This window comes from Eurosta solidaginis, chromosome 3 (genome assembly GCF_040869045.1).
Source record: "Eurosta solidaginis isolate ZX-2024a chromosome 3, ASM4086904v1, whole genome shotgun sequence".
NCBI lineage: Eukaryota > Metazoa > Arthropoda > Insecta > Diptera > Tephritidae > Eurosta > Eurosta solidaginis.
In genome coordinates this window covers 276,031,577-276,048,425 of record NC_090321.1, presented here as the reverse complement: position 1 = coordinate 276,048,425, position 16,849 = coordinate 276,031,577, and the positions used below count along the sequence as shown (strand labels likewise).

At 34.5% G+C, this 16,849-nt stretch overlaps 1 protein-coding gene across 4 annotated transcripts in view; it reads right to left on the bottom strand.

Annotated features, from left to right (window-relative positions):
* Nucleotides 1–16,849, bottom strand: part of LOC137245624 (putative inorganic phosphate cotransporter) — a 129,940-nt gene that overhangs the window by 82,282 nt on the left and 30,809 nt on the right. The window contains exons 1-2 of one of the 4 annotated variants that reach the window (XM_067776587.1): nt 9,155–9,471; nt 8,671–9,070 (exon numbers count right to left, since the gene is read on the bottom strand). The exons of 1 other annotated variant lie outside the window; for it this stretch is intronic. In XM_067776587.1, coding sequence (XP_067632688.1) covers nt 8,671–8,701 — 31 coding nt within the window. In that variant the 5' untranslated portion in view covers nt 8,702–9,070; nt 9,155–9,471. Of the gene's footprint in view, nt 1–8,670; nt 9,472–16,849 lie in introns of those variants that run through there. 2 more of the 4 variants (XM_067776588.1, XM_067776586.1) reach the window with 2 other exon arrangements.

Here is a 16,849-nt window from a genome sequence, read left to right as displayed (position 1 = left end):
ACTCTTGAGCTTTTAGAAGTTTACTAGTTTTCAACATGAGCTATAATGGTACTCAAGCTCAAAAGCTTGTTGGGCGTATTCAACGCCATTGCGAACACAAATAACTAATAGGTTAACTAGAGTTTAACCCTGCCAGATCGGTCTCTTAAGCTCAGCTTAGGCTTCAGTCAAAGTCGACTGAAAAACTGCAGAATGAGTTAAAGCATAATACTGAAAAGCCGAGTTGAACTCGTATTGAAAACCCGGGCCTAAATTACTTAAAAACTGGAAGCAAAATAAGACACATAGTAGTCGAATTTCTTTGTGTATAGTTTACCCACATATTTGGTTGATTCATTATTTACTTAATTGACGCTTAATCGTTTAAACGGTTATGGCCGTCTAACAAGGCGCGCTAGTCGCTTCTTCGCTCTGCCAACTGGCACCAATTGGTCACACCAAGGGAAAGGAGTTCAAATGGTTCTCCACCTGGTCCTTCCCGTGGGGTGGGGGCCGCCCTTACTCTGCTTCCATAAATCTTCTTCGGTACTCGCCATCGCCAATGCGTAGAGGTCCATAAAGCTTTCAAAGTACTTTTCTCTCGAACAATCCCAGAGCCGCTTCATTTGATGTTATCATGGTCCATGCTTCTGCTATATATAGCAGGACGGGTACAATAAGTCACTTGTAGAGCATGATTTTAGTTTGCCGGGAGAGAACTTTACTTTTCAAGTCAAAAGTAGCGTTTATTAACAAAAGTGACGATGATGGTTGTTTCATACTTTTAATAATGAAATGAGATTGAGACATGGCGAGATTAGGACCCAACATCATCAATTGGGTGAATGTGCAGAGCAACTCAGAGCAGAGTAGAGCAGCCGGAAAAAACAATGGTTTCTTTGGTGTGTGTCTTTGTGAGTTCACAGAAGGGTTCTGGACCAAAGCATGCTGATATAGCACCTTCTTGGCTAAGTTGTTTGCTGGTTCATAACCTTTATGTTCCTGATGCCCGGGAACCCATCCCAACAAAACCTTTGTTTTGCTTCTTAGCTAAATATATTTAAACTAATCCATCAAAGGCAGTGACCATCTAGGACTGAAACAGTTACGAAAGCAGGTAGTTGCCATTTCGTAGGTCATCAAATTGTTATAAGTGCTACTTGAAAGGACTGCGAGGAGACAAAATTAGAACTAGAACCATTTCTCTATTCTCTTTGAGAATAAGTGTGATTCCTTGCAGGGTAGCTTTATGTAAATTGGGGGTATGTTATCAGATATTAAGCAGAGCTGACGTTACGTAACCATATATTTGACTATTCTCTTCTTCTTTGTCTCAGACATAACATCGTTATCTTCTTACAAGGCGCTTAAATAAGTTTGTGTTTTCATTTCAAGCCGAGAGTTAACAACTGAATGGTCGATATAAGAAAACGCCAATTTTTTGTAGTCTAAATGACCATAAATAAGCACCTCCCTAAATTGCACAAACACAAGTACGAGTATAGAATTTTAATTTATTTGCAAGTATTTATATACGACTTTTATAGCTCATGAATGCCGCCAAATTGAGTATTATTAAATTTTGCACAACTCTCAAAGTAAACAAAAAAAATTATATACCAACAAATGTAAAGTAAATTCAAATATATGTTCTCTTAAATAATTGCCAGTGGATTTATTTTTAAAACAAACCAGACCTAAATGTATAGATGAAGTACGAGAAAAATAATTTCAGCTTTATACATTTATGAAGTAATAAAAAATTATTTAAAAAATTTAACAAAGAAAGTTGATGCCACAATTTCTTCGACAACGATTTCGTGTGGTGTCAGGTAGAATTTTAGAAAATCCTGCTTTTAAGCAATAAACTAATTTATTCCTTAACCACTTTTTAGAAAAACAAGGCATCAATCAAAACAGCACTGGCGTGAGCCAGCCACTTTTTAAGATAATCTACCTATTGTACTTTTATTGCCATAAAAAAAAAATAAATGTAAGACGCGATAACCTCCGAAGAGATCTAAGGCCGAGTTTCTCTTCCAATTTGCGTCGTGCTCCTCTTGATTTCCCCTACAACTCCGAACGGCATCTGCCAGGCAGATGAGTTTTCATTGAGAGCTTTTCATGGCAGAAATACACTCGGAGCGCTTGCCTAACACTGCCGAGGGGCGACCCCGCTTAGAAAAATTTTCTTCTAATTGAAAAACCTTATTTCTAAAATTTTGATGTTGCTTTGCCCGGGGTGCGAACCCAGGGCATACGGTGTGGTAGGCGGAGCACGCTACCATCACACCACGGTGGCCGCCATAAATCAATAAAATATCGACCTAACCTTACGAAATAGCATATAAGATAATGTAAAATGGTGAGCGATTGGAAGCCACGGCCGGTTTTTATATCCAACCATACGTTTTTCTTGCTATCTGTCCGTTAAGACGATGAGCAAAAATTTAAATATCTTCAAGATGTTTAGTACACCGCTAAAAATATTTTTGTATTGAAAGTGGGCAAAACCAGATAATAACCCCCCAAGCCTCACTTTTCGATATCGAAAATCGATGCTACTAGGCGAGTTAATATTTTGGAAAGTCGTCGTGGCACAGCCCATATTTAGTAGAAATAAAATAATTAAAAAAAAATTTTAAGTTAAACGGTTTTATTGAAAGCAATACTTCCATGAAGTAATAATAATAATAAAAGCTAGAAAATAATTAGATAGGTCCTAAGTACTAGTCATCACACTCTTCACAATCTAGGGCGTTGATAAGGCAATTAAATAAAAGCATGGGACGCGTGAAATTTCTAAAAATGTGAAGCGTAGCATAACCTTATAAAGGTTCCGTTGGTTTTATATATGACTATCAATAGAAATTTGACGCGTCCAACGCTTTTATTTAATTGTCTGATCAACGCCCTAGATTGATGAGGAGTGTGATGACTAGTACCTAGGACCTACCTAATTATTTTCTATCTTTAGTATTATTACTACTTAATATAAGTATTGTTTTCAATAAAGCCGTTTAACTTAAAAACATTTTTTTAATTCTTTTATTTTCAAGTTTTTAGTCTTTATTTAATTGCCTACTATTTCTCATTGTATTTAGTGACTCATTATTACTAGGACTCTTTCCTGACAATTTGTTACAATCTAAGTCTTCAATACACAATCCTTCCAAAGACTTAACTCAACTCTGCACCACGTATGCCTGTCCCTCCTCGAACTACTAAATATTTTGATGTCACCTCTACCGGACTGTATGTACTATGTGTTCCAAATATGGACCAAATCGAACCACAAATACGATTTTTTTGAATATCTCGATCCTTGCGCCAACTAACGGCGATTTTTTTTCCATAGCTCGCTTTCTCTTCCAACTGAAGTAGGATTGTTGAAGATTGTGTCTTAGTGGCTTTTGCAGATATATTTCGAAAAATGTGCAAAAAATAGACCTTACTTTCGTCATCTTATAAAGCAGATTTTCATACATTGTCTACGTAACGATATTAGAAGTCACTAGCCTCATTGTCAGATACTTTCACACTTTTAACACCTTCAAGCTTGATAGAGCATTCAAGCAATTTTAAAATGAAACTGTAATACAAAGTCTTGAAAACAAAAGAAATCAAATTTTGTTTGTCGGAAAAAAATTTGAGCTTTTATGTTATGAAAAAGTACAGTCCCTTATCGTGTTATACGATCCGTGATATATGTATGTAGTTTCCTTTTTTAAATCGTAATAGCACTGAAATGGTAATTTGGATCAAGGCTATACGTGAAATATAGGTTTTATAAGTACTTATTAGACCCATAATGTGCTATCATTTTTATGAAAAGCTTCATAGATTTATATTTATCATTTGAATAAAATAGGGTTTTCATCCGTGATCGTAAAACACGATTTGGGTCCAGTTTTGTGTTACGAAAAGTGTCTCGCTGGAGAAAGCCAATACAAGAAGTGTCTGGCAAACAGGCTTGTGACTCTTTCATCGTTACAAAGACAATATCAGCCTTTATAAAATTATGAAAGTAAAGTCTAATTTTGCAAATTTTTATACACATCTGTATAGTATACTAACATTCGTATTTCAGTTGGAAATATGCACTGACGAAACAAAGTAAAATTTATTCTTAAAATTCTCATTGATTTTTTGACCTTCCGAAAATAAAAAAAGGAAAAATACTCGATAAAACTTGCTAAAAACTGTCACTGCTATTTCCGTACATATTCGTGTGTCAACTATTTCATATTTTGTTCAATATTCTTTTCAAATAAATATTATCAATATTTTTTTAAAAACTGCGAAACATACGACAATAAATAAATTAATTTTTTAATAGATATTTGATTTTATTTTGTTCATATTTGTTCTGCATGAACAGAAGAAACAATATTGGCTGAAAGAAAATAGATACTAATTATTTCTGAAAACTGCTTTATGTAGAATGTATATTAGAGTGTGTCCGTAATGTAAATGCAAAAATTAAATGGCTGGGACAAGAGAAAATTAAGCTTAAAAGACGAAATCAGAAACTGATTGTTTGAGTTACTGAAAAGATGATTTTCGAAAGTATAACAATTTGACAATTCACCAGATATCTTAAAGTCTTAAGTTGTATTTTTTTTAATACAATTCGCTGCATTGCATTGTGTTTTTATACATAGGGCTAATGTTTGAAAAAACGTTGACAATAGCAAACAACCTCGATCACCTAGTAAATCGCTGTTCGTTTACTTAAATCATTTGCTCAATAGTGTTTTTCAAACATTTTTGTAGACTACTATACCATTACATTATTTATATATTTTAAAATGCTTGTATAACTGGCTGCTCACATTTTATCTATTACTTAGATTTTAGAAATGAATATGAATATGTAGTCTGATTTTCTGTATACACATTTAGAAGAAAAGCTGATTTGAAACACAAATGGGCAATTCATGGCACTTCAATTTAATAACCGCGAGCAAAAAACAAACCTTTCTTCCATTCTCTGGCCATTCGCGACAGCCGTTCTACCCGCGAGCGCTTACTTGACAGGGAGGTATGGCAATGGAGGCATACAAATATTCTTTTTTTTAATGGACGTTGTGGCAGCGCGCTGCCCTCAAGTGGCCCAATGAAACCAGGCTAATCCTGTTCACGCGATCGATTTACATATATATATATATACCATAAATGCATGCATAGGAAAGGCAATCTATAAATACCATTAGCAAATATAGATTCATGAAACCGCCAATCTTGCTTTTTTTATCAAAACCCATTTGAAACATTTAACACAGCACGCCTGATATATGTACATAGGCTGCTGAGTTCTATATATAAAGGTATATGAGGTTTTTAAAATCATAGCACGAACGACTAATGGGAGACCTTGTGAATTACCTAAATGTCTTTTTTGCCTTAAAAAAATAAATTTTTGATGTTAAATATCTATTTTCAAAGAACAGAAAATCAAATAAATCTTAAAATTTTTAATTTTACCAAATGAGGCACTCTAATGTGCACAAAGTCTATTTGTCTACGCAAATCAAATATTGTTCACAACATTAAGTTCGAACTAAATTTTTGAAACAAACTGTTCAAACTAAGCCCAATAACTATAGTTTTCTCGCCGTTATTGAAATTTATTCTACAGGGGGATTCGCTTTGTTTTGCAACCGTTTTGCACGGAATAAATGAATTGCACGGATTGTAAAGTCACAACTACAAAATATACGAAATCCGTGCAATTTATAGTATGCTCAGACGAGCCGGACCCGTTCGCATCTTGCGCAACAAATATAAAAGTCTCATATCAAACATCAATAGAAATCAACTGGTCTATCAATCAAACATCTATAAACTACATGAGCTTGCGCTGCCATCTCGCGAATGCTAGCAACTGCCGGTAATGCAGTGTTAGTTCTAATCAAATATTCACAATAGTGCCATAGTACAAATAGATTTCTTTGTGTGATCACAATCGTTTATTTTTAACAAATTATTTTAATAAAATATAGCTAATCAAAAGCACTACGACTAATAATGACCAAAGCTCGCTAATAGCATGAATCCCCATCTTTAAAACCAAAACTTTATTTATAGATTTGGATTCCAAATAAGAGCGAAAAACGGACCTATACATAAAAACAGCAATTAGAAATAATATATAAGATTTTTGTATATTTACCGCAACGAATGGTAATGAAAATGGACCCGCTAATACATATATTTGTCATTGCATATTGCTTTGTTTTATAGCTTTGCTCTATATTTTAGCTAAAATTATTTAATCTGTGGCTTCCCGGCATAACCGATGATATCAAATAGAAATTTGGTTCGTAATACGTAATACCAACATTTCTCAGAAAAACAATTGCACGATCAAGAATAATTTAAAAATTGTATTGCCGGTTTTCTCGAAAATAGATGTGAGTAGCTTCTTCAGTTATGCCGGGAAGCCACAGATATACGTCTGCGTAAACATGAAGGCTTAGCAAGGTTTTTTTAATTTGTACATAGCTTAGAATTTTCTGGGTTTGACTTAGCAACTTAGACTCAATGTTCCAGTGCGAGTTTAAACTCCAGTTAAAGTCGACTAGACCATTAACAAAAACAACAACATCAGCTCTGAAATCCAGCGAAGAATCGCTCTTGCAATTGACGAGTAAAGTGTTCTCTCGTACGAAACGAAAATCATGCACTACAAGTCACTAATCGTAACCGTCCTATATATACGTTGAAGAAGCATGGACCATGACTACATCAGATGAAGCTGCGCTGGCAGTGTTCAAGAGAAAAGTTCTTTGAAAGATTTACGGACTTGTTATGCGAATGAAAGATAATGTTCCGGCTAAGAAAGTATTTTTATTGGAGCCCCCCTATGGAAGCATAGGGAGAAGGTGGCCCCACTCCGCTGAAAGAACCAGGTGGAAAACGATTTAAATTCCTTTGTTGTGGCCAATTGGCGCCAGTTAACCCAGCGAAGAAGCGACTGGCGTTCCTTGTTGGACAGCCATAACTGTTAATCGCCAACTAAGTAAGTAAGTAAGCATTTACATATATATGTATGTGTTATATTGGATGGTCCGACTGTTTTAGATTTGAGAATTCCGGAAGTTTAAAATGAATTGACGCCGGCAATGACGTCAAATGTTGATGAAAATGGAACTTCTCTATATTCAAAAGTAACAATAGTAGTACTAAATCAAATCGAACACTGTGATATAAGAATGTCATGCTTGCTCCGCTTCAAAGGTTGCAGGTTCAAATCTCGATATTATATCAAATCACATCCAGAAAAAATGTAATAGACTCGCTCTGCAATGAGTAAAGCTTTGCAATTATTAGGATCTCCCTTATTGTGGATTAGACAGGACCTCCCTCTGGACTTGGCAAAGAACACCTAGCTTCGAATCATCACGCATGCGCTCGGCCGACCATATCCGGCATAGAAGTTGATGCATGTACCTTATCAACTCTTCGTCATCGCATTTGAATAGCAAAAGTTCCAAAAGAAGTGAAAAACAAACTCCAAAGAGCAATTCCCATACACGTAAGCTCTATGAGACCAAATTGGCCAAAAAATATTTGAGTTTTATTATGGACGACGGAACGTCTTTGAAAATGGACCTGATAAAGTTTGCCAGGTACCCAGTTCTACTGCTTGCAGTCTGAGGAAACTATTCCTTTTCGGAAAAAACACCTTGATAATACAGTTGGGCAGAATGATCTGATGGAAACTATCAATACAGAAGTTTACATCTAAGAGAGTCTTCAAAAACGTCTTCTGCCATTTTCACGTCACTATAATGGTAAATCTATATTTTGAACGGACTTGGCGTCAGAACATTACCCTAAAGTGGTTCGTAGTACAGGTTTACGCCTATCACTTTATCGCTGGCGGCGGCGTACTTACATTAAAAAACTAAATTTTTCTATTTGAAAAAAATTATATTTTGAAAGTTTTTGTTTATATGTATTTAAGGAAACCGAAGTTTAGGCCATTTCGGAAAGATCTAGGATTTTCGGTGTAGCTCCTTGCACAGTGACTGTCATTCAATCACTTAATCCAGGTATGCTTCGAACCTAACCCTGATCTAACTCCTAACACTAGTCGTCGAGACGATTTCTTTAAATAATTTGTGGCTCCTTGGTGTTCTCGCACAAAGGCGAGTTATGGCCGCTATTAATGGTTCATTAAAAGTCATGATTTTCGTGACACGGTTTTAACGATTAGCATCAATACTGGCCAGTTGTTGATTGCACCTCCAGTTTTTTCGGCTGTTTTTAAGAGCTACAATTTCCGAAGTGCGAACAGTAGTAATCCCGACCACCAGTTGCTACCACGCCACGAGTTCCAATAAAAACACTTTCTTAGCCGGAGCGTCATCTATCATTCGCATAACACGGCCTAGCCAGCGTAGCCGCTGGGCTTTAATTCGCTAGACTATATTGATGTTTGATTAATATTCTTCTTTAAAACAATACTTTATTTTAGATTGAAATGCGCCAAACAGAGTCGCTAAACGAGATAAAACCGTTGTAGAAAATTTGATGCGGGGTCTCCCCAGAAAAGTTTGGCCATACGAACAGCAGCGCATAAAATGAAAAAATATCTAAACTTGTCACTGATATGAATATATGTATATTTCCAAGTGAGCAAACTTTTATTGCGTTTGTACTAAAACTTATTGAGATCTTTACCTTTACTTTCAAAACGTCTGTTCTTGACCATTTTGTCTGTTTTTGTAGTGGCTGTTGAAGGTATCCTTTGGTCTAATATGTGGTGTTTATATTTATTATTGTTGTGCGTATGTTTGCAAAAGCTACATACGCATTGTCACTTATGCTGTTTTATTTTTGTATTCATAAATATACTATATAGATTTTTTATAGATTAATAATTTTTTTTATTTTTCTTGATGTTTCTTACAGTCAAAAAACTTTTCGCCGTGATAATTCTCAATTTAAGTATATGTACTATATATATTGATATGTTTACATATGTTAATGTAGCAAACGTGCACGTTTTTATACTCTCTGTTCTAGATTATTTATTAAGGCAACAAATCGCGTGGGGAAAGTCGACAGCTAAAACAAAAATCTACAAAACCACTGATGACGTAAGTAAATCGATAAGACTTTGAAAGGATCGATTGCAATAAATGTTTTTATATTTTCAACATACGCCGATTCTTATCACAAACGACTTGCAAAATGCTTTTTATAAAAAATTTGTTTCAAAACACAAAATCACTTTTTAAATTTTTATAAGATTATTTGAATAAATTCCAAAATATATTTGTATTAAAACTGATTAATTTCTTATAGGAGTTAATTTTTATTTTTTTTTTATTTCGAATTTATTCGTTATTTATACGTGTGTTTTGTTTTTGTTCCGATTATTTGGCGTGCAAAATATTTAAACAAAAAAATTTTATCGCGTTCTCGTTTGAGAAGCGTTCTAAAGTCAACTGCTTGCAGTGAACACGTTGGTTATGCTCTTATATACAAATATAAAACTGATCGTTTCAGAAAATGCGCGCGCGGGTACAGTACAAGTACATTTTAGCTCGGACACAGCAATACGCAATACGTAGATACACCACTCTCATTTAAAAACAGAAAAGTATCTACACTTCAGAGTGCAAAGAGTGACAAAAGTAAGTAAGTAAACAGAAATATCAAAAAATATTTTGACTCTAGCGACAAAAGCAGCTACACAGTGGTCCAAGAGTGGACAAAAGTGAATTCTATTCTTTTTGTTTGCAATCGAGCTGCAGATAAACGCTTCAACTAGCTAAACAATTCTATCTTGGGGAAAGTATAGAGGTGGTGGAAGGAAATCATCTAATTGGTCCCTTTTTTAGAGGCTCTGACATTTCTGCTCCTGGCGCAGTGCGTTATTGAAACGAATGCATGGAATTCGTGTGTTTGTTTGTATGTATGTCACTCTGCCGCCACGCTATTAGGGCTGATAACATTCAACACAGCGTCCACATACCACAACCACAATAAAGCAAAGCTTGACGACAACCGTATCCAAGGCTTCTTGGTTACTTTGAAAGCGACAGCCACCAATATAAATAATAGCAAACAGTAGCGAAAAATTTAGAAAAAAATATTAATTATGTTGTCCAAAAGTGTCCAAAAAGAACGATTTTAGCTTTTATTATCTGTTATTTACTTCTATTTTAGTTTTTATTGACAAAATAAAAAGGACGCCACTCACTGTCGCTTCCCAAAAATAGAATTAGGTTTAATCTGGCTACAACGGGTTTCGTGATTGATTGTCGTGCTGCTCTGTCGCGCCGAAAATAACGACGCTCATAAGAACATGTGTAAAAATAATATGACAGATTTGGCGGCTACACCGCCATCTTGAATGTAGTCAACCCTATTATCAAAGACTGAACGAAGAATAAAGATGTTGCAGGCGCGAACTTTGGTGGAAAACAGCGCAGCCTAACAAATTTCTAGTAGGTCACTTCCACCACACCAAACACTTTAACACAATTTTTAACATCATTTAAGCACAAAAATACACTGATTGTAGTTTTAGAGTGTAAAAATGTAAATTCTGAACACATAGCTGAATTAGAAGTGTACAAATAACTGTTAAATAACAAATACATACAGTGGCAGTTTAACCAATTATGCTGTGGTAAGTGGTGAATGTGACCTACTAGAGGTTTTGTGAAGCTTGCTTCACACTATTTTTCGTCCCTGCAACATCTTTATTCTTCGAACAGTCTTTGCTATTATATTGTTACATATTTGCGTTTATCTGCACATTCGTATGTACATTTCATTCGCTCGTTCAGAATAGTGCCATATTTTTGGTCGACTGTTGCTAAAGCGATTTCAGCTACCAGACTAATTTCAATCAGTTTTTGAAGAAAAATCGGCCCGCCATTAAATATTACTTTTCCGCTTTTTAGCACAACCTAAATAAACCACTGTGTGCCATCAGCGGCACTACTTCATACGGAACAGTGCCCTCTGCACTTACACACACTCATATACTGTAGATTAGCTAGTGCAGATACTAGTTTTACTACCAAAACATTAGCCACACACTGAAAGAGCAAAAGACAGCTAACACCAGAGCGCAATGAGTACTTACCACTCAAACAAATCCACACATACCTTAATGCCTTATTTAAAACGATTGTGTGTTTGCATGCCGAGCCCCAGTTGGAAAATAATGCTGGAACGTCATTCTTTGAGGAAAGTAGTTTTAATGCAAGGAATTCCACTGATTCATAATAATTTTCCCTTTTTGATATCCATTTTGGTATTGCTGTCCAATATGTGCTTCGATTTTGATTTCACAACAATAAGTTAAAATTGGGAAAAAAGCCCCACAACCTTACAACGCTGGTTGGCTCCTACATCCCTCCGAATAGTAGGCTTTTGATCGTCTGTGGTCAACATATTCGATATATTTTCAAAAAAGGCGCTAGATATACCAATTGAATAATGACCCAACTCTGGTAGTTAAAAGTTCGATATTTTACGTTACACTATACGCCTTCTTTGACGGCAAAGTCATGCTAAATATACACGTCGATCGTTATTACAAACACTGTAAATTTACACAGAAACATTGACATGTACAATCTACTAGAAATTACCGTTGGTTTTTATACTCAGCTGAGCAGAGCTCACTGAGTTTATTAATTTGGTTCGCATGACGGTAGCCCGTAACGGCATAAACTAATCGAGATAGATATAGGCTTCTGTATATCAAAATGATCTGACGAAAAAAGAAATTTATTTAGCCATGTCCGTCCGTCCGCCCGTCCGTCTGTCCGTAAAAACGATAACTTCAGTATATTTTGAGGCATCTTAATGAAATTTGGTATGTAAGTTCCTGGGCACACATTTCAGATCGCTATTTAAAATGAACGAAATTGGACTATAACCACGCCCACTTTTTCGATATCGAAAATTTCGAAAAACCGAAAAAGTGCGATAATTCATTACCAAAAACGGATAAAGCGATGAAAATTGGTAGGTGGGTTGTTGACCTTATGACGCAGAAGAGAAATTCAGTAAATTTTTTTTGTTCGTGGCACCGCCCACTTTTAAAAGAAGGTAATTTAAACTCGGTGATATATATTCTAATATATCATAGAAGATATCCTGAAAAAATCACTTTGATCGGAGCTATATATAGTTATATCCCATACAACCGATCGTTAAGATAGAAAGATTTTTGGCCATTTCTCCCTTAATTTAGAAAGCATAAACGTGAAACTCGGTGATATATATATTAATATTTCATAGAAGATTTTCTGAAAAAATCACTTTGATCGGAGCTATATATAGTATATATTCCATACAACCGATCGTTCCGATAGAAAGACTTTTGGCCCTTTCTCCCTTAATTTCCAATATAAAAACGTTAAACTTGGTGATATTTATTCTAATATATCATAGAAGATTTCCTGAAAATTCACTTTGATCGGAGTTATATGTATATAGTATATACCTATCCCATACAACCGATCGTTCATATAGAAAGATTTTTGGCCATTTCTCTCTTAGTTTCTAATATAAAAACGTGAAACCTGGTGATATATATTCTAATATATCACAGAAGATTTCATGTAAAAATCCTGTCGATCGGAGCTATGTATAATATATATCCCAGACAACCGATCGTTCAGGTAAACCCCCTTACCATTTTTTTTATATTTATCTTAAAATCGTTTAGGTATGTACATCTGTTCACTATATATTTCTTATCTTATACAGTGCATTATTTGGAGATTACGAATGGGATAATATTATTGTTCAGCCCCATTCATGAAAGTTATGAAGTCTTCGGCACAGTCCTGTCCTTACTTGTTTTTTGTTAATTTTGTAGCCAGAGTGTCACATCCCCTGGTTATGAGTTTCAAATTAAGAATGGGCTATTTTTACACATTTTTTTATTCGCATAATAGCAAGAAATCAAACATAAAAGAATGAAAATTTTTAGAGTCATTTTCGGAATGAATAGAGATACTATAAAAAAAGTCGCATTCTATTTTTAAGATATGGTAGTCATTTCATCAGAAAACAAAGCAAATCGGGAAACTCAACTGTCATGGCTTTGATTGCTTTCAGTTATGCAGCAGGTAAAATGAAGTAGCTCATTATGGCAAATGTTGTATTACGATCAACATCTTGTGCGTTGGTCCGCACTATCAGAAAATATATGGACACACACAAAAGCAATTTCGTAAGTACTCCGGCAGTCAGAACTCTCTGTTATCTCTATGAATGTGGAAAATTTCAAGTTTTATTGACTTTTTGGTGCTAGCGCACATGTTGCTATGATTCTTCAACATATCTAAATGAGCATGCAAACATAAGGTCTAGTTCTCTCTTGAACACACACTTGCAAATTTAGAGGGGGCCTGCTCCCTCTCTGTATAAAGCGACTACCTCTCAAAACTTCTGGTGGTTATCAATGGTCAAGAGAAATAATTGTCGTTAATCAGTTTAAGTAAAAAATAAATAAAAACGAAAATAGACTCAAGTATATAGAAATGTGTATGTAAAAAATACACAAGTTTATTACATTCAGAAGCACAGCGTGCCCAGTCCCTGCAGACGACAGTGGAGTCGCGAGATCAAGCATATGGATAGTGCAAGTGCAATGCAATAGAAGTGATATTTATTACAATATTGGTATTATCTGATCTAAGAATACTGCTTCATCTAATAAAGTGCGCTATAAACCCATGAGAGCAGAAAAATGTAGTACTCGGATGTGATTGCTAGTCTAATCACAATTGTTCGAGCAAATGCGTATAAATTGTATATTATTGTTATAATATGACATAAGTATACATACATATACATATATGAACAGAGATTTACAGGCGGTCCTCAACCTCTGATAATATACCTCGGTGCTACAACAAGGGAAGGCCGTTTGCTGTGTTCTTTTCAAGAACTTGCAGGGGTACGAGTATATATGAAGCAATGCTTTATATACTTTACAATTTTCTTTAACACGCAGGAAATTAATATTCCCTATTAATCCTTTCCTGAATACGAATTTGATATGTCATAGTTTATCTTTTCATTTGCTCTTTAACACAATGTTTTGACAAAAACGAAAAGAAAGAAAGCTGCAATTTTTTAGCTTATGAAAATAGTGTATCTAGGTATATTGATTGATTTTATAGTTTTGGATGCATATGTTTAAAAAACAATAAAAATTGGCGTGACACCGCATAGCTTTCAAGGCAGAAATTTTAAAAATTTTAAAACCATTTAGGCGAGGTTTGGCATAAGATACAGAAAACCTTGAAATCGTTCTGAATTGTTCTCGAAACCAGTCCCAAAATTATTCGCAATTTTTTTGAAATAGGCAGTAAGTGAAGTTAACTGCCTGTTTGCTAACTCTGCCACTATAATACCGTGTACAGAGTAACTCAGAAGTATTCATTCGGTAAAACTGGAGTGGTACCGTGCTGCCTCACTTCTGCCTACCTGCCTCGGGAAGTAACAACTAACGTAAAAAATATTCCTAAAAAAATGAATATACATGCAATTTTGTTTATATGGTAGTATTAAATTGTTTTTAAAACTTTTAGAATTGTATCATAACGGTGATTTCAGTTAACCCTAGTGAGATAACGTACGTCTGTGAGACATACGTCCTTTTAGTTTTGCTCTCAGTCTCCCACAATCGTAATGAGAGAACATTCTCATTCTCAATTTTCTCAGCTACCATTACCAGCTTGTCAGTGGGGGGAGGGGGGGGAGGTGTTTTTCAGTAGTAACTTTTTTGTTTGCTGAAATATATACGATTGTTTTTTAAAAATACGTCTAAGAGACGTATCGTTATCTTTTACGTGACAACAAATTTTGTATGTAGTTTTTGTCTAAAATGGTAATTTTAGCTAATATTTTTTTAAGTATAGTTTAAAACAGTTAATTCATTCAATTGAAGTACAAAAAAATATATTTTCTTTTAATTTTTTTGCTATAAACTGAGGTCCTTCGAAAAATACTGATTTTTGTAAGGGCAAGTCAAAGAAAAATCAAATATATTAAAAAAATAATATTTTTCTTAAAGAAACATTTAAAACAAGTGAATATATATCACATAAATGATTAAAAAAAAAAAAAAAAAACAAGGAAGGACGGGACTGTCTTGGGCTGTGCCGAAAACTTCATACCTTTCATGAATGGGGCTGAACAATAATCTTACCCCTTCGTAATCTCCAAATAATCGGATGTATAAGATAAGAAATATATAGTGAGCAGATGCACACACCTAAACGATTTTTAAGATATATATAAAATAAAAAATAGCCTAAAACCCCCTTATCTGAACGATCGGTTGTATGTGCTATATATTATATATAGCTCCGGTCGAAATGATTTTTACAGGAAATCGTCTATGATACATTGAAATATATATCACCAAGTTTCACGTTTTTATATTGAAAACTAAGGGATAAATGGCCAAAAACCTTTCTATCTGAACGATCGGTTGTATGGGATAGGTATATACTATATACATATAGCTCCGATCAAAGTGATTTTTTCAGGAAATCTTCTATGATATATTAGAATAAATATCATCAAGTTTAACGTTTTTATATTGGAAATTAAGAGAGAAATGGCTAAAAATCTTTCTATCTGAACGATCGGTTGTATGGGATATATATTATATATAGCTCCGATCGAAATGATTTTTTCATAAAATCTTCTACGATATATTAGAATAAATATGACCAAGTTTAACGTTTTTATATTTGAAATTAAGGGAGAAATTGGCAAAAATCTTTCTATCTGAACGATCGGTTGTATGGGATATATACTATATATAGCTCCGATCAACGTGATTTTTTCAGAAAATCTTCTATGATATATTAAAATATATATCACTGAGTTTCACGTTTATACTTTCTAAATTAAGGGAGAAATGACCAAAAATATTTCTATCTGAACGATCGGTTGTATGGGATATAACTATATATAGCTCCGATCAAAGTGCTTTTTTTCAGGATATCTTCTATGATATATTAGAATATATATCACCGAGTTTCATGTTTATACTTTCTAAATTGCGGCAGGAATGACCAAAATCGTCTTATCTGAACAATCGGTTGTATGGGAGATATATGTTATAGTGGTCCGATCCTACCGGATCCGACAAATATCTAATATAATACAAAAATACATCCTTGTGCTAAATTTCATTGAGACATCTCAAAATTTGAGGGACTAGTTTACGTTCAAACAGACAGACGGACGGACAGACGAACGGACGGACAGACGGGCATGGCTACATATATCAACTCAGTTCGACGCCCTGATCAATTCGGTATACTTAATGGTGAGTCTATCTTCTTTATTTCTCAATGTTAGAAACATCGGGTCAAAGTTAATATACCATTTCATGTTCATGAAAGGTATAAAAATGTAAGTTTTTTTTTTTTATATTTTTAGGGCCCTTAAACTAGAGCACGTTTCTCAGGCGCACGTTATCTTTCTATGGTAAAAAAAAATAAAGTTATCTTTCTAGGGTTAAAGTGAATAAGTTAAAAGTATAAGTCTTCAGGTCGGCCTCATAACCTCTTGGGCGCATTGGTTTTCCTTAAGAACATGAATAGAAAAGATTGCACTTTAATAAACTAAAAGAACTGCAGCTCACCCTAAGACGTGCCAATATTTGAAATACGCTAATTAAATATTGGAATTACTATCACACCATTGAAAAATATTAATTAAATAAAATAAGCTAATTAATAAGGCTGTGGATTAATTGCTTATGTAAGAGTAGTTATGTAAAGATTTTAAGGTTAAATGCTGTAATTGGTTGACAATTTCATTAGTTAGTTGATTTAAAAAAATTATATATATCGGC